This window comes from Fonsecaea pedrosoi, assembly GCF_000835455.1.
Source record: "Fonsecaea pedrosoi CBS 271.37 unplaced genomic scaffold supercont1.5, whole genome shotgun sequence".
NCBI classification, from domain to species: Eukaryota; Fungi; Ascomycota; class Eurotiomycetes; order Chaetothyriales; family Herpotrichiellaceae; genus Fonsecaea; species Fonsecaea pedrosoi.
In genome coordinates, this window is record NW_013550611.1 from 1,183,332 (window position 1) to 1,201,125 (window position 17,794).

A 17,794-nucleotide genomic window follows, 5' to 3' on the forward strand; every position below is an offset into this window, starting at 1 on the left:
TCAATAGAAGGTAGAGTCATGTACAGAGTTACGAGGTATACAAGTAGGTATGAACCACCGCATCTTCATGACTTCCCGTAACAATATCGAAGAAATGGCCAACCATGTCATGACTTCGCAACAATCGCAGATGCCTAATTTCCGACTCAAAGGTCTCCGACAAGAAACTGGTCAGACTTGTGCAAGTGAAAGGCCTCCGAATGTCAAAAAAAAAAAGGAGAAAGCCTCCGAGTCCATCAACTGCGCTCGTTGTGCGTAGCAGTAGCAGGAGTAGCAGTAACAATGACAGCACCATACTTAAGATCTCTGCCGGAAACCCCTTTGTGTTTGTCTTTATGTTTCTGGCCACCTTATTTTCCTCAAGATTGGTGTTGGGAACGCCAAACCACTTCCTCGAAAACAGGTGTGTCAAACCCAAATAAGCCATCTCGCGACCGGTCAAGGCGCCTCCTTCTGTCAAAAACAGTAGAAAGGTTAGAATATAGAAGGGAAGGAAAAGAATGAGTGCGCTGGAAGAGGACGGTTCGCACAAGGAGTCGAGTCAGAGTGTGGAAATGGACCTCCCGCCCGACAAGGCTGCACTCCATGCCATTCCCAAGACAGACGACGACGACGCAGCCGGCGAGGAGGCAGAGACGAAGCCCCCAAACGATCCTCAGACCGCGACCAAGCTCTCCAAAACTGGACAAAAGAAAGGATTGCGCTTCTGGATGATTATCGTGGCACTCAGCTTCACGAGTCTGTTGATCGCCATGGAGGGAACCATCACATCCACAGCCCTGCCCTCTATCATCGCGGATCTAGGTGGTGGTGACTTGTACATCTGGGCCGCCAACGGTTACTTCCTAACCATGTAAGTTCAAACGTGGCATCAACGTGGCATGGCCAATGCTAATGTGCCCACAGGACCGCATTGCAGCCCCTTTACGGCCAGCTGGCCAATGCCTTTGGTCGTCGGTGGCCAACAATCGGTGCAACAGCGGCGTTTGTCCTGGGCAGTGGTATATGTGGAGGGGCCAACCACATGGCGACGCTCATCGCCGGCCGTGTGATCCAGGGAGTCGGCGCCGGTGGCATCAGCGTCCTCGTCGAGATGATCATTTGCGACTTAGTTCCTTTGCGACAACGAGGCAACTACATTGCCATCATCGTCGGCCTGATTTCGCTCGGCACGGCGCTCGGGCCCTTCTTCGGCGGTCTCATCGTCGACCACGCCACCTGGCGATGGGTCTTTTACCTCAATCTCCCCGTTGGCGGTGTCGCGTTGGCACTGCTTCTGGCCTTTTTGAAGGTGACCTGGAACAAGAACACCAGGCTCGCCACCAAGCTGACGTCGATTGACTGGCCTGGCAACGCCATCTTCATCGCGTCCATCTGCGCCATCCTCCTCGCGCTGTCCTGGGCCGGTGCGTTATATCCCTGGTCATCATACCATGTCATTGTGCCACTGGTCACCGGCCTCGTCGGCCTAGTAGGCTTTCTCGCATTCGAAGGAACGCGCCTGGCTCCCCAGCCAACCATGCCGCTGCATCTCATGTCGAATCGCACTTCGGCCATCGCCTATATTCTCACTTTGCTGCACAGCATAGTCTTCATATGGACGCTCTATTTTCTTCCCGTATACTTTCAAGGCGTCCTTGGCTCCTCACCGACCTACTCCGGAGTACAACTTCTGCCCAGCATACTGGTCATCGTACCATTTGCTGCAATGGGAGGGGTGGCCATGTCCAAATTCGGCCGATACCGACCCATACACTTCGCAGGTTTCGCATTGGTCGTGCTGAGCTTCGGCCTCTTCAGCCTCCTCGACCAACACTCGTCCACAGGGACGTGGGTTGGCTTTCAAGTGATATTCTCTGCTGGAGGCGGCCTCGTCATCTCGACGTTGCTGCCCACAGTGATGGCGCCTCTCTCAGAAAGCGACACGGCACTTGCAACATCCACTTGGGCGTTCGTGCGTAGTTTTGGCATGACATGGGGTACTGCAATCCCTGCCGCAATATTGAACAATCGGTTCGACGAGCTTGCGACCACGGACATCGCAGACCCTGTCATCAGACGGCAACTTATCAATGGTCAGGCGTACAGCCATGCCACAGCTGCCTTTCTCGACACACTATCGGCTCCCACCCGCGAACAATTCATCGAGGTGTTGAATGGAAGCCTCCGCCGCACATGGCAGGTTAGCATTGGCTTCGCGGCGCTGGGATTCTTGCTGCCGTTCTTTGAGAAAGAGATACCTCTTCGTCAGGAGCTTGAAACTGAATTTGGCATGGAGAAAAAGGAGAACAAAGACAGTGCCTCGAAAGAGGACACTAGCAGTGCTTGAAAGCAGTCTGACCTCGAGACGCTGTAGCCCGAGGTTCATGGCGAATTATTGTACAACATGCATGTGGCTTCCCCAGGCTCGCACGATAGGACGGCGACAGAAGCGAGTCCAGATTTCCTCTGAGATGGGGCAGATGGTACATGACCAAGCTGAGGGTATAGCTTGGCTCATCTTGCGAAGCTTTTGGTGAACTCTTCCGGTAGAAATTCTTCAAAGAAATATCCCTGGTATTTCTGACAAGATTTGTCCCAGAATGGTTCAACGTTTGCAACGAATTAGTTTCTATGTAGATAGCATGCTTTGAAGATCTCTGAGGTGCGATCTGAGCGACTTCAGCGTTGAAGTGCCCGAAGTACTGGGCCATCCTGCCGTCTGCGTCACAGCAATGTGTAGAAGTTGAGATATGCCCGGAGTAGTACTCAGCAAGCCCTCCGAATCCGCAGCCCGCTCCGACAAGCCGAACTCTTCAGGGAGACCTATGAGGCGCTCTAGACGGTCGAAATGATGCTCAATGACTTGGACGATGATCTTGGCGTACAGTTGCGCCTTCATGGAGGGCAGTCCGGCAACCTGGAACTCCGGCAAGTCCTGGAGATAAGTATTCATATCGCCCAGCTTCGACATGGCGTCTGTGACGCGCTTAAAGACCGTGTTGTAGAGCTCCAAGAGGAGGAGGTAGCTTGAAAGAAGCATTAGCACGACTGGGATGCTCAGTGAGCTCAGCCTTGTCGATGGTGACTGAGATTGCGAGCATGGAGCAGGAAGGGACGTCTGCCTTTGCCATGAATCCAAATCGGAGATATTGGAGTTCGAGACAGCAGATCCGACGGTAGTAGATGACTTTTTTAGTGATGACAACGGGGCTAGACTTTCGAGAATCGAAACGAATCGAGAGGTGCTCTGCAGCAGCTCTGCCATCGGGTTGCCTTCAACTCGGTGAAGCTTTTCGAGACAATGATGCGCTGCATTCGCAGGCCCCCAGATGTATGCGTCGACGTTGGATACCTGTCTAGCGAAGTCTGCATTTAATCTTGATAGAGCCGTGATTGTGTCTGCGGGCTCGAGCAGGTCCGGTGATGGCCCTGGTATGTAATTTTGAATAGCAGCCGGCAGCTCAAAGGTATGCTGCGAGTGTTGAGGAAGTTGCGTTAACGGCCCAACGTGAGCTTCCATCTGCAGATCAAAAGTATACCCCGACCCTGAATTTGCCTCGAACGTCAAGTCTGGTGTTTGATTTTCGAAAGACGGACTTGTCACGTAGGATGAATCTTGGAGAAAGTCCGCGTACAGATCCTGGCTCTGACTCTGACTCTGCGGCGTCCACAAATTGGGACCCGTTTGCAGACGCTCTGCAGCTGACGTTTGACGTGGAGAAGTAGTAGATTCGGTGTCCAGTGCTTCGGATACCGTGCTTCTTGCCATGATAGATTTGGTCCTTCTGCCAGCTGATCCTGTTATTCGAGGCCGTCCCAGCGGCCGCGCACTGCTAGTAACACACTGAACCCCGACTTTCAGGCATCTGGCGCATGGCTCACTATTGGCTTGATCGCTGCGTGGACAGCGTAGCTTCTGACCCCTGCAGCGATCACAGGCAGACCGTTGGTGGTTCATGCCGGAGAAGTCACTGATGGAGTGTGGGAGAAGATTTGAATTACTTGAACCGGAGAGTTTTCTGATATGGCAGCCTCGCTATGTCAGCCTAATCGATGGTAGTGGTGGTAGCCTCGCCCCTCACGAGGTAATAATGTAGCGCCACCCAATGCTGTAAGTTGGCTTTTACACAGCCTCGGGTCTCCTTTTGCGCTCCCTATACCACAATGCATTCAAAGTATACAACCATGTAGATAGATAGAGAGTGCTGGGGTACTTAATGCATCATATCAATTCGTCAGGCTCTAGGCTCAGAGCCAGGTATCTCTTTTGCCTTGGTAAATAATCGCTGACAAGTCCTCGTTTGCCCTTATCCAGGTCATAACACATTCCAACATCAAATCCAATGTCGCATTCCTCCTATTACTTTTCATGGTGATCTCTGCTGATCAAGAAACTCACAATGTCATGGTCGTATACTTCATAGCCTGACGTCCGCGACTTTTAGGCCCGGTTCACAAACACTGCCGGGAAAACGCCCGCATCCCCTGCATAGACGCCAAACCACCACTCGTCGTTGATTTCCTCCACCTCCCGGATATTAGCATACTTGGGGAACATCAGCTCATCCCTGGCCTTTCCGTCATCTTCGGGAGGGTAATAACCCCATCTGGCAATGCAAGTCTTTCCCCATCCACCATCCGGCGGGAGTTGCATTCCTGGGCGTGGGAGAGTGGAGGTTCGTGCTCGTGTTTTACGTCGTGTGCCATTTTCGTCTTCTCGCCAGCTCCAGTCACCTCGCACAGCGGGGAGATTTGCTCGGTCGACACGGTGCAGATTCTTCATCGCAAGTTTCCATGCCGCCATATCTGCGTCCGACATTTGTGCCCCACCCACGATGTCACGAGTGATGATTCTGCGCTCGTTGCCCTCTTCGTCCCGCTCAAACGTCACGGATATCATTCGATGCCCGTCGGGACAGAGACGCCAGCCATCCGGCCCATCTTCACGCTTCATCCGCCCAGAGTCAACAAAGCCATGGTAGCATGTGCTGCAAATGTCGTAGTCGCCCTTTTGATTGGGGTTTTGGGGAGCGGGAGTCGGATGCGTTGGACAATGGTACCGGGTCTCTGGTGGTGTGATTGGCCGAGAGCAAATGTCGCAGTTGGTTGTTATAGCCAAGGGCAAAAAGTCGGGGCGGAGGCCAGGATAAGGCCCGGTTCCTGAAGTGACGCTTGAAGCTGCGCTTTGAGCAGGGGAGATGTCGCGCCCACCAGAACTGTAAGGGCTCAGCGTGGCAGCACCTGAACCTCCTCCCAATCTCGAGCTTCCCGGGTTCGAGTCGGATGATTTGTAGGCGACTGGCAGTAATGGATGGTCACAGCAATGGTTGCTCCCGACACAGTCATTGCAGAAACCCCATTCGCCTTCATTGCAATAGTCACACGACCAAAAGTAATCATTAGCAAAACTTCCACATCTGTCACAAAAGTTGCCTTCTCTTAGGCGCGGTGATTGGGCCGTGGTTGGTGAGGGTCTCTCATATTGTCGGCTGGTTAGCAGGTGTGGCAGGCCGATGGACTGATTGTTCCGACTTGGTGGATGAGACGCGTTGAATTTGAGCATGGCAGACCGATAAAACCCAAACCAATGATTACATCCTCGCCCACTTCGGTAGCACCTCAGACAGATGTCAGCCTTACAAGTCGCACAGTGCTTGTGGATTTCATGTTGAATGTTCGACCGAGAACAACGCAAGCAAGTAACGGACGGGACATCGGACTTGGCTGTAACGCTCGTAGCGGGTAATTCTGCTGGCGCAGGAACAGAAGCCTCTGATTCCAGTGTAGGAATGGAGGTCGGGACGGGGCCGATGGCCACACTCGACATGACAGGGGGCACAGAATCGGGCCTTGGTGATTGCTGGGCAGGCGAAGCAACTTGTGGCGGGCTAGACATGTGACGTCCACCAGCGGCCTGCCAGACTTCAGAGGCTCTCGGCGATGTTCTGGGCTCCGTGTTAGATCTGTGCGCATGTGATACCTGCTCAAGGTGCTGGAGCCGATCGTGACCTCTTGAGTTTGAGTGAGGTCTGTTCGAAAGATCCGTCGCTGATCTCGCGGCAGGTTGGGGCACCCGGTCGGTTCTCGTTGCGGAATCCGCCCTTCGTCGAGTCTCATCAGAGGCTCTCCGTCGATGAGACGTAGTTGGCGGAGGCGTCAGCAGATGGTCTGTCGATTGAGACGACGCTGTGGCATGCCGGGTGCCGTTGCCACCGATGACCACGTTGTGGCTCGATCTCGGACTTGGCTGCGTTCGTTCGCGATTGTTGCTCCTGGAGGATTGACGGGAATGGCGTACATTTTCTTCGGCCTGTGGATCCGACGACCTCGTTATATCTCTCTGAGTATCAGGCCTACTATCATCTGAGCCTTGTCGGCGATGTCTTTCCGCGTGCAATTGCCTGATACGTTCGGCGATGGCCTCGCTGAGCACATCCTGTTCTTGCTCCGTCAGTTCATCGAGATTGATGCCCTCCAGAAGACCTTCGGACATGATCTCTTGCATGAGTCGTGCCTCGTCCAAACTATCACCTGTGCCGGTGCCACTTTCTGAAGCGCTGACCAGGGATATCAGACTTGCTTGATGGGCGACCGTCGGAGAATCCATTTGACGTGCTTCCACCGCCTCGGGATGCCTGGGTGAACTAGTTGGCGGAGACGGGGTCGAAGGAACTGCTGCATTGGAAGTGCCTGCCGTTCGCGGTCGAGAAGCCTCCGCATCTGAGATGCGCTGTTGTTCACGTCTCTGCCGGCGATCAGCATCTCTTTGCCTGTCCGTCGTGTCTCTTCGTTCCCGACTCCTACTACTTCCGCTGGTGGCTCCTCTGCGGTCAGCGGAGGCGGGATCCAGATGTTGGTCGCGTCTGCTTGTCACGCCGTGTCCGCCATCCGCATTCCTTGATTCTCCCGAGTCCTCCTCTTCCCGCCTTCTTCTCTCCCTCCTCCGATGGTTCTCAACTTTTGGTAGAATTTCGTCGCCCGGTTTATATGCCTGTGACATCTCGGCCTTCTCTTCCGGGGTTCTATCCTTGTCAGGGTTCGCAATCAAGAACATCTCCAGCAGGGTATTGATCTTCGCATAGGGGCGTGCATTTTTGACAGGAGCGCGACATGTTGGGCAGGTGTAGGGGTTTGTGGGGGATGGCGCACGCGAGTTGGTGGCTTTGCGATACTGGTGGGAGAACCATTCTTTCAGACAAGAGCCGCAGAAGGTATGTAGGCAGTCGAGAAGGGTCAGAGGCTGGTAGAGAACCTCGGTGCAGATGAAACAGACGAGCTCCTTCTCCAGGTTGAGAAGGCCGGTGGCCGGGGTTTCGGTAATGGCAGCCATGAGCTATAGAGGCGATGTCATGATATAACGGGCTGTCCTGCTTGGTGGCTATAGTTGCGAAATCAGCCTCGGGAAATCTGCGCCCCCAGCACTGTCATCCTTGATATCTCGCCTGGAAAGAGCTGTGACAGGACGAGTGGAGAGGAAGAGATCATGAGAGAGAGCGAAAAGGCATCGACAAGTTGGCAAAAGGCAAAAGTGAGCCGTGTTGGATGAGTGGTGTGGTGTGTATATCCTTTTGCGGGCGCCCAGTCGCCCAGTCCAGCCTCCGCAAGAGGCGAATTTCGCATTTTGCCTGCCTTAAAGAAGGCGGTTATTTTTACTTTTCGGGTTGTGGGAGTCCGGCCATTTTATTGACTGGAGCAGCTCGGGTCGCTAGCTAAATCTAGTTCCTCGATGCGGCCATCAGCACCGCAGGCACCTAGCAGGCCTTGCATCCCGGGGGTTATTTTCGATAGGGCTACAACGCTACTTCTAGAGACACGGCTTGTCGATACGTCTTTAGCAGCACCAGAGGCAGCAAGCAGAATAAAGAAGTTGTCATGAACTCTTCTGTGGACTATCTCAATGCTAAGTCACTCCGCACAAACTCGGCTCAAATCTGACCACATCTCCCACTTTTTTCCTCTTCTAAGTCTTCAAACTCTTCTGCCTCCAGCATCCTAACTGCTTCCCACTCACATCAGACCCCTACTATTCGGTTCAGTATTGTTCCCTTCGGATGTCTTCACACCAGACGAATTGGCATTGCATGGCGCACCTGAATCAAGCCGCCTCATTTTTGGCAATTTCCTGAGTCTGCTGGCCAACCTCAGTAGGCTCGCTGTCCTCTCGTTCACGGTGCACAGCATAGCTCAGTTTCTTCTCAGTGTCCACTTCACCTCTCTCTTCCCTCTTGATGTTATGGTAGTTGACGTGGGTGTTCCATGGTTTGATATCGCTCAAGAAGATCTCCTCGACCTCTTCGAGAGTCTTTCCAGCAGTTTCAGGGAAGAAGAAGAACACATGGATCGTCATGACCGTGCAGAAGACACCGAAGATGATGTAGACCTTCCATTTAATGTTGACGAAAGCCGGGGGTACAAAATATGACAGCGCAAAGTTGAAAATCCAGTTTGACGCAGTTGTCAAGGCCACGGCCTTTCCTCGAACGCGAAGAGGATACAGCTCTGGAGGATAGATCCAACTGACAGGCCCCCAAGTTGGAGCGAAAGAAGCCACGAATAAATATGTGCAGGCGATAACTCCTTTAGCAGCGCCGCCGTGGATTTGCCAGGACTCCTCAGCGACGTGGTCAACTCCGCCAGGAGGGGCAGGTGCGCCGTAAGAGGCCATCAAGCCAGCATTGGCGTACATCCAAATAGCCATAAAGGTCGAGCCGATGATTAGGGGCCATCGTCGTCCCCATCGATCAATGAAAACAAGGGCGAAAATGGTCATGAAGACGTTGATGACATATTGGATTGACGAGGCCACCAGGTTAGTATTGCCCGAGAGACCGGCCATGCCTACGATTCACGTCAGCATTTCCCAATACTACCAGCGAAGTCTGCTTACCAAAGACGTAGGTGATGTAGTACTAGAAGGAAGGTCTGTTAGCTGAGCTCGAGTCGACGGCGAAACAAGGAAGAAATTCCTCTAGAAAGAGACAGTCTCTGGCAACAGGAGAACTCACCATCATGACGTTCATTCCAGTGAGCTGAGACCAGATCTGGGTGAAAACCCCGATGTGGGTTCGATTGATCATCTTTGGTTTAAAGAGCTCAAGGTAGGTAACATCAGCGTTCCGTCGCTCAAACTCGCACATCTCGCGGATTTCATTGAGTTCGAGAAGGACGAATGGAGCCTCGCGGTTGCCCTTTGCGTGCACAAGGGCCAAAATGTTGTGACAATCTTCCCAACGATCTTTGCGTGCAAGCCATCTGCAAGGACGTTAGCCTTGGTACACTACGACTTGGGTTGAGGCTTGTACCTGGGACTTTCTGGGAGGAGGAACAAAGCAAAGAAGAGAAATATGGCGGGTATCATCTGCAAACCCCACGGGACACGGAACGCAGCCGTTCCGTCGATGAAGCTACAGCCATAGCTGATGTAGAACATGATCAGAATGCCCCAGGTAATGGCCCATTGCTGAGCTCCCACGACTCTTCCTCGCTTGCTGGGAGGTGCTAGTTCTGACACATAGACAGGAACTATCACAATGTCAGCATCGGACTCTTTCCTCGACAAAGTTAACAGAATTACCTTGAGCTGAACAGATTCCAACGCTGAAGCCGTTGATAAAACGGCCAACGACGAGCATGCCAATGTTCTGAGAAGCACAGACGATGATGCAACCAATGCACCAGATAACGGCACCAATCTGAATGGCTCTCTTGCGACCAAAGATATCAGATAGCTACGCCACGTCAGTTTGAATCATCACCAGCAGCTGCAGGAACCTACGAATCCAGATGCCAGCGCGCCAATGAATGACCCTCCGGGCATTGAAGCAGTGATACCGCCTTGTACATCAGACTTCGGGCCAGAGCATTGAGGAGGTCCGTTGGGACCTTGGTTGAAGTAGCTAGGAGGAATTAGTCAATCTCTGCGCGGTACGCAGAAGCATAAGTGGGTGCATATTCATACCATTTGTATTGCTGTGTGCCGATGCTGACGGACAATTAGCAAGTTGATTGAGTGTCCGCCGTGATCTTTACTTACATGGCAGACATGGACGAGATATCGAAACCAAACAGACCACCGCCGATCACGGCGATGGCTGTGATGAAGTAAATATTACCTATCTGATACATGATGGCGACCAGCTTCTCTCTCGACGTGATCAGGGGATACCCAAGGTGTCCGTGAGTTCACTCGAGGTGGAGAGAGGGAACGCGCAACGGTGGACGGTAGAGGGGAGGGTTCTTGTATTTCCACACGGGAGAAAATGCGCCCGAACATTTCGAAGTATTGGACCAGATTGACCTTTGCGTTGCGTGTGTTCCGGTGACCTGCTGCGGAGAAATGTTACATGGTGCCACCTCGTTTCGCCCTGCTTTCAAGGTTGACAGACCCTGGTGTTCTCCGTAGGAGTAGCGTCGTCTATTGATTGTGGAGAGACGGGGAGAGAAGCTGGAGAAAGAGTACGAGTAGAATCGAGTGCATGATGTAGTGGATCATGGGCTCTACCAGAGTGCCAGGCTCGAGGCTGTTTGTCGAATAAGCGTCTTATGCTTGTTCCCAGTTGAGGAGGCGCCACCCGGTGGAATGGACCAGTCAGACCTCGATAAAGCATATTGGCTCTGGCTAGTCGCTCTTAGTATATCTTGGCCTTGGAAATTTATAGCTAAAAAGCGCCCTCCAGCAACAGGCCCTGGTACGTCATTTGCGCCACTGACCACATTCAGTCTTGCCCAGTCACCCAAACCAGGGACATGGGGACAAACGGTGGAGATCATCTTCCCTTGCATAACTGCTTGAACAAGTTCCACCACGGCTATCAAGGCACGCCAAAGCCCAACCTCATGGGGGCCTGAATGCAACAGACGTGTCGATCATCCCCTCCCATCAAGTCCTGCTGTGTTTGGCGATGCAACCTTGCCATCTGCCACCCTAGAATCACTCAAGCGCACCAATCTATACAACCGTCAACGTCTCGCGCACCTAGATGGGCTCGGTTCATCTCTCAGCGACGGGTCAAGGCACCAAGGCAAATAGCTGATCCACGGCACCACATATCCGATCTTGTTCCAAATCAGACAGGGTGCATGCCGTGTATCCAGTATCCATGACTCGTGCGAGCACCTCACTGCGCACCATGTGTCCCAATTCATATCCAGGTCCGAAAGACGACCCGTTGCTCCATCGCCGGATCGTCAACACGTGTTGGTAATTCGATTGCTGATCATGCAGCCTCACCACCTCTAAGACCTCTGAGGTTCAGGTGGACCACCAGGAAAATTACATGGGAGGTTTGATGGACCCACGAAGAGTGGAAAAGGGTTGCAGTCCAACTATTGGGATCCACAGAGCTGTAGCAATCTACGAGCAGTCACAATGTGATACTTTGACACAACTTGACCTGTGCTCCCATCGACGCACCCGACTACATTGTCCTCGAATACGAGGGGTGTCCCAGCTGGCACATTCTCAACGACATTTACCCCGCGAGCATATACAAGAATGAATTGTGTTGGTTGTTGATGTAAGCGAGGCTGACCGACAACGTCAGCCCGTCCAAGAACGCGCCAACACTCGAGGCACTTCACATACTTTTTCATCTGAGGATTGAAAGAGTCTTTATTTCGCATGAATTGAACCCGCCTCGTCTTGGTTAGAAGATGTTTCGTGAACAAGGCAAGCATTCACTAATAGCAGCTTGGACTCTTGGTCAACATCAAATGCGCAAAGAATATGATTGGCCAGCAATTGACATGAAGAGTCATAACCCCAAGTCCACCAAACGATCATATCCTCTCCCCAAAGACGCATTCATGCCTCGGCCATCCATGGGCAGAGCGCACATGCAATGCACTGGAGCGTCTGCCATCTACAAGTTGAAATTCTGTGAGATTGAGTGAAATTCCGTTGCTGGGGGCTTGATTGTCTAGAAATTTCTGCGTATCCTCCCACAACTCGGGTACCGTCGTGCCAGCATATGCCGCCGTGAAGGCCGTTTCTTGTTTCCAAACAATGGCGTCGTCTTCCTCTCAGGGCCCGGCCTCGATAAGAATCGAACCGCTCACGTCTGAGGCCGACATCCCCGCTTGCGCGACCCTCGCCGACGCCGCAATGAAACCAGATGGCTTGTACGAGTTTCGGAAGCGCTACAGTAAAAATGTATACGACAACACCGTCGACAAATTGACCGACGCACTGCGCGACGACAGGGGCCGGTTCTTCATGTTCAAGGCTGTTGTGTCATCCTCTCCCAACGAGGACCGCGTGGAAAATCCCAAGGACGCTGGCGTGACAGCGGACACGGAGGTCCAACGGGAGCACGAAACCATTGTGGGCTTCACGATGTGGCGGAAGGGATACCTCGAGGTGCCCAAGATGGACCCGTTTGCGCCAAAGAACGAGACAGAGGAGAACAAACCGGCCGTCGAGACGGGCGTCGTCAATGTGCCAATCTCCGAAGGTGTCAATGTCGAAGATGCAGCTCGTGTCCCAATTACGAATACAGCGAGAGGTTCAGCTATCGGCGACAGCGCACTCAGGCCAGGAGGGAAAGCAAAGCCCTATTATCCAACTCCCGACGCCGAGTTGTTTCGAAAACTAGGCAATGCGTACGTCAGCTTCATTCGCGGGAAGAGGCATTTGTGTAGGTCATGAACCCTTCCTCCCCTCCCTTTTTCTTAGAGATGCGTACCTCCACGCAAACGATTATTTTTCACACAGTTCACTGACACAAACATCATGCCGGCACTCCTCGCCCTGTAGATCTCCATTGGCTCGCGATCCATCCCTCGTATCAACGGCAGGGTGTCGGACAGAAGCTACTCGAGTGGGGCGTCGAAGTCGCAGACAGGGAAAACATCGTTTCGTGGCTGTTTGCGCGACCGGCCGGGATCAAGCTGTACGAGCGCAACGGCTGGAAGGCCGTGTTGACCATCGACGTCGATGTGCCGGATGAGGATCTGAAGGTGGCACCGGTCGTCGCCATGCTGAGGTTGCCTTCCAGGTAGAGATGGACAAGATGTCCAGGATCCAGGAGGTGCCAGAGCAACACCATGGGTGTGATACCTAATATAGACCTAAAGGGATAGAATAGTACCGCACCTGATATTAACCTCCACACCAAAAAAATTTAGTCGATGGAAAAAACAAGTGTGAAGTAAAACGAAAATGTAAATAATATTGCCCTTGATGTAGGTTGAACCCTACTCTGCTTTTCATACTACATCCTGCATAGCACCAGGGGGCAAAAAGTTCACATCCCACCAGTCCGATGTTACCTTTCCCCATCTCTCAACAATCAGATGTCATGGTATCTGTTGTGGTGAAACCCCCAAGGCTTGGGAGTTGATCATCACAACCATGAGATCTAATTGTTATACGATGGTATGGCGAGAGACCCCCTGCTGCCTTGGAGATAGTACTGTTGAGAGAGCTCACATGTGTCACAGAGTGTGATACAGACGAACTCTTCCTATTTACTATCTCCAAGGCAGCAGCAAGCACATACCATCGTAGAGAAGGGGGGAAAGGCCCCGCCCACCAACCCGATAGAACATGAACCCTTGTCCACAGATCCCAGAATCGAAGTGTAGCCTTGGGGGGGTCTTCCTTCGGCTGTTGCACACCTTTGAATCGGGAAATGTTGACAGAAATTTCGGTGCTTTAAAATATAAAGTAGCGAACTGGAGGAGCACCGCTGATAATATTCTGAGTGACTGGCTTGGCGGGAGAAAGTGATATATGATGCTTGTGAAGTGCTACCGGTGATCACAATTCCCGACGTTCATTCCCATTCCGTACAAGGCCACAGGCTCACTTCATCTTCCTGGCCGATACGCTTTTGTTCGCAAAGGCTCCCGAAATCTCCTGGTAGGCTTCATACAGAATCCAAGAAGGTGTAAAGACCCACAACACGTTGAAGAACACCAGGTATAGCCAGAGATAGACGGGGTCGTCGCCGGCCAAGGCGTTGTTGCCGCTCAACCACTCAGGAGCAAACGTCATAAACCCTCCATAAAGCTCTCCAGTCGCAAGCATGATCGCGGTAAGCCAGAGCCGGGGTTGATATCGACTTTTGACACTTTCATCTGTGGTGTTCGCAATTTTGGAGACAAGATAACAGACGTACACGGCAGCCGGGCCAGCCAGACCAACGGTGAGCAGTTCCAGCGATATAACGTTCAGGTCTGCACCTCCCCACCTTCGATCAGCTTTTGCATATTCTTGCCACAGTCTGGCCATTGGCCCTTGCGAGTATAGTGCACCATAACGACGGTCCGGGCGATTGTACAGGTAGGCTTGCGGTTCACCACCCCAAGAAGCTGGATGTGAGATATCGGCGGATTGTGGCGGGAGTTGCTGATAGGAGAAGAAGCAGTGGTACAGGAAGCTGCCCTCAATGATGAAGTGGGTCAGGAAATCATACGCATGCCACAGGAAGATATAATACAGCTTTCGAGGTGCGGACTTGGGCAAAGCATAAGCAGCCAGCAACTGCGCCGATGGCATCAATGAGAAGGCGATGGCTAGGGAGATGGCGGTACCAGCGTCGAGGGTAAAGGGAGGCGGACTGGCCACGACCACAGCAGATGCCATGGTTGCAAGGCAGGGCGACGAAGGTCGTTCTAAGTACCTTTGCTCGAAGGGACGATCAATCTGCTGAAGAGGAACGAGGACGGGAAGTTTATGTCTGAGATAATCAGAGGAGCTCAAGCACTTTGGACGCCCACCGGCAGGGCTAATTTCGGTGCTGCGGGCCACCGAAAACAGTTAAGCCTATGGAAGCCTAGGTAGGTAGGTATTGGCGGGAGTCCCTACCCACCGCGCCTAGGACAACCAAGTTGGGCGCCTAGGCAGGAATAACTGGGTACATTAGGTACCTAGGTAGCTCTCCCCAGCTTTTTACCCCTCGCTTGATCCAGCTTATTAGCTAACTCACTCATCTATAAGGAGTTAGGAAACCCCCCACCGCCGAACGCCAAAACGAATGACTTTCCTGGGGAGGAGGGGTGTTGGAATGCCTCGCCATGAGCTTCAAATCACAAGACGCACATGTTCTCGGCGTCGCTCATGCAGCGTTGGTCTCAGCTCGTCCGCACCCACAGTATTCTCTGTCGTGATTAGAACCCAGTCCAGCTGTCCCACCCAACCTCTTCTTCTCGAGATTCGCAGCCTTTTGTACTGCTTTTCGTGGCTGATGGTCAGGTTACGTCAATCCCAACACTTCAACCCAATGGAACCGCTGGCGACGATCATTTCTTGAGTCGAGGGCTAGAAGTGTCCCATACCTGGCCCACCTTCATTCGCGAATATCCTCATCGCCGTCAAACGATCCTCATGGACAACCTCACGCAAATGGCAGACGCCCTCGAAGACCGGGCGGGCGTTGGCGCGCAGGCCACTGCCGAGTCGCACCACACTCTCTTGCCCTGCGACGCTTGCAGAAGGAGGAAAGTGAAATGCTCCAAAGAAGAGATCTGCGAGCGGTGCATATCGGCAGGACTAAGGTGCACAAGAGAGATCGCTCGAAAGAAGAGGGGGCCAAAGAAGGGTTCAGGATCTGTGCTGGCACGATTGCGAGACGAAAGCCAGGCGACTTCACCCACAGAACAAACATTCCCACCACTCGACTTGTCCCAATTGCAACTACAAATGCCCTCGTTCAATAGAACCGTGACAAGCGACAGTCCTCTGGCATCATCACTAAGCTCTCCCACGAGTTCGTATTTTGGCGACACGTATGGCCCAAACACCGGACCGTCCACTGTGCCCAGGTCTGTTCCAATCATTCAAAATGGCACAGAATTTGATCCTACTTCGCATACAGAATTTGCGCAGTCAGGTTTTCAATTTCCAGCATCATGGCAGATGCAAACTTCGGAGCTCCTGCAGTTCCAGGCCCCTCTCTCGTCCAAGGGATACATGTCGATCCGAGATCTGGCTCAAGAAATCTTCCAGGAGTCGTATCCTCCTGTTCCACATGCAGTTCCTCCAAGGTCAAATGCACAAACCCCATCAAGAGCCTCGACGCCTCTCACCCAGCCAGCACCTCTCGAGAGCATATTGAATCGTGCTCCCCCCAATGCTCCCTCTCCAACCCTAACCACTACAAGCTCGCCCATGCCACTCCATGGACCGAAACATCTATATCGAAGCGATTCTGGAGATATCCACAGTCCACATCAGATACAAGTATTAGCAGCAGAGTTCGATTTGTCGGCGCGACTTATGACGCAGTGTATCAGTCAATATTTCCGACATCTCTACCCCATTCGACCTACGATTCACGAGAGTTCGTTTCTTCAGCGTCTCAATAGCTTTGATGGATTATCCAATGAAGAAAAGATCCTAATTTTATCGATCTGCGCAAACACCGTTCTTCATGCAGCACCCCAGTCCGATCTCTCATTGGATAAGAAAATGCAACTCGGAAAACAGTTTGTGGAATTGTGTCTCCTTTTACGATGTCAATACGACTGGGCAGAGTCGGCTACCCTTTTGTCAATACAAGCCAGTTACCATATTTGCGTTGCACTGTTTGAGCTTAAAAAGCCTCGGGCTCATTATTTGTACCTTCGCGAGGCTATTTCCATGGCCTTTGAACAAGGCTTACACCTGGAATCCACCTATTTCGGCATGGATGAGATCCAAGCAATTTGTTCCAGGCGAACGTTCGCCTTGCTCTTCATTACAGAACGGGGACTGGCCATCCTCCGTAACAAACCCGCCCAAATCCCTCGATTGCCAATCTTGTCCAGCGAATATTTCGATGAGCAGGACGGGCTTATTCTGGCAGGCTTTTCCGCCCTGGTTAACCTCTTCTCTGTCCTTGACGAGAAGTTTATCCAGCTCTGGAGTACCACACCCCTCGAAAGCGCATCCTCGGGTTACGAGCCGTACGATAATGTGGCAGCCATCCAACATTCACTAAGAGAGATGTCTTTCGACCACTTCGCCATGACAGACATCCAGAAAGCCGATGTCCTTATCACACACCACTGGCTGAGGTTGATCTTTTGGCAAGCCTCCATGCGCCAGGGCCTCATCAGCTACAGCGCCTCCGACCCTATATTCTCCTCGACATATCCAATCGCCATTGCGAAAGATCTGTGCGCCGCCATCTGCGACTTGACACCCAACGCGGTCCTCGTACACGGGCTTGGCATATTCGAGAAGCTGTTCGAGGTCGCATACACGCTGATGGACGCGCTGACGATCGCCAACACCAACTGGTCTGACAGCGAGGAGTTGCGGTGCTTGTTTGACCTGCTGAGCGCGAGCCCGAACAGTCAAAGCATCTATGTGAAGATGCTGCGGACAAAGATTGAGACCGAGAGGAGTCCCGCTGCGAGCCCACCACAGCCAGCGCCACAGCTGGTCTAGGGTCTTGATTAGAGAGAGCGAGACTCAAGTCGGGGCATGGGTCACAAACTACTCAGGACGGATGGACATATGTGTGTGGCGTGGTATGGTACCAGGAGATGACGGCAGATGAGAGACGAGACACGGCGAATGAAAGTATACGCACGAACGATATTATATAAGAGTTATACCCAATACCCAATACCCAATACCCAATCTCTTCTGCACATACTTCTAGGTGCTTCCTTGCGCCTACAAGTATCATGTAGTACAAGTAGTACAAAAGTGCGTAGGTACGGAAGGAAGGTTGCCACTGAATGAAATGTCAAACCCACCGACCCTTTTTTTTTTCTTTATCAGTTTCATCATGATTGGGTGATATCTAAAAGGCCCAATCTCAGGAGAACAAAATCGACCATGTGACTACCTAGGTACCGTTATCTAAGGAGGTTCTTTTGA

At 52.4% G+C, this 17,794-nt stretch overlaps 7 protein-coding genes across 7 annotated transcripts; 3 read left to right on the forward strand and 4 right to left on the reverse strand.

Moving 5' to 3' along the window:
• Positions 1 to 500: 500 nt before the first annotated feature.
• On the forward strand, positions 501 to 2,329 carry Z517_07902 (uncharacterized protein; the record flags this gene model as incomplete). Its single annotated transcript, XM_013426423.1, has 2 exons — positions 501 to 853; positions 907 to 2,329. The coding sequence occupies 2 exons, from the start codon at positions 501 to 503 to the stop codon at positions 2,327 to 2,329; spliced, it is 1,776 nt and encodes a 591-aa protein (XP_013281877.1).
• Positions 2,330 to 2,611: 282 nt separating this feature from the next.
• Positions 2,612 to 3,751, reverse strand: Z517_07903 (uncharacterized protein; the record flags this gene model as incomplete). Its single annotated transcript, XM_013426424.1, has 1 exon — positions 2,612 to 3,751. One exon carries the CDS (start codon positions 3,749 to 3,751, stop codon positions 2,612 to 2,614), a length of 1,140 nt encoding a protein of 379 aa, XP_013281878.1.
• Positions 3,752 to 4,423: 672 nt separating this feature from the next.
• Z517_07904 (uncharacterized protein) lies at positions 4,424 to 7,312 on the reverse strand (the record flags this gene model as incomplete). The annotated part of the gene is made up of 1 exon (XM_013426425.1): positions 4,424 to 7,312. The coding sequence occupies one exon, from the start codon at positions 7,310 to 7,312 to the stop codon at positions 4,424 to 4,426; it is 2,889 nt and encodes a 962-aa protein (XP_013281879.1).
• A 765-nt stretch (positions 7,313 to 8,077) lies between these two features.
• Z517_07905 (uncharacterized protein) lies at positions 8,078 to 10,107 on the reverse strand (the record flags this gene model as incomplete). The annotated part of the gene is made up of 8 exons (XM_013426426.1): positions 8,078 to 8,820; positions 8,870 to 8,891; positions 8,988 to 9,234; positions 9,285 to 9,504; positions 9,557 to 9,710; positions 9,758 to 9,878; positions 9,941 to 9,964; positions 10,016 to 10,107. The coding sequence occupies 8 exons, from the start codon at positions 10,105 to 10,107 to the stop codon at positions 8,078 to 8,080; spliced, it is 1,623 nt and encodes a 540-aa protein (XP_013281880.1).
• A 1,879-nt stretch (positions 10,108 to 11,986) lies between these two features.
• Positions 11,987 to 12,981, forward strand: Z517_07906 (uncharacterized protein; the record flags this gene model as incomplete). The annotated part of the gene is made up of 2 exons (XM_013426427.1): positions 11,987 to 12,617; positions 12,737 to 12,981. 2 exons carry the CDS (start codon positions 11,987 to 11,989, stop codon positions 12,979 to 12,981), a joined length of 876 nt encoding a protein of 291 aa, XP_013281881.1.
• Positions 12,982 to 13,786: 805 nt separating this feature from the next.
• On the reverse strand, positions 13,787 to 14,569 carry Z517_07907 (uncharacterized protein; the record flags this gene model as incomplete). The annotated part of the gene is made up of 1 exon (XM_013426428.1): positions 13,787 to 14,569. One exon carries the CDS (start codon positions 14,567 to 14,569, stop codon positions 13,787 to 13,789), a length of 783 nt encoding a protein of 260 aa, XP_013281882.1.
• Positions 14,570 to 15,310: 741 nt separating this feature from the next.
• Positions 15,311 to 17,356, forward strand: Z517_07908 (uncharacterized protein; the record flags this gene model as incomplete). Its single annotated transcript, XM_013426429.1, has 1 exon — positions 15,311 to 17,356. The coding sequence occupies one exon, from the start codon at positions 15,311 to 15,313 to the stop codon at positions 17,354 to 17,356; it is 2,046 nt and encodes a 681-aa protein (XP_013281883.1).
• Positions 17,357 to 17,794: the final 438 nt, after the last annotated feature.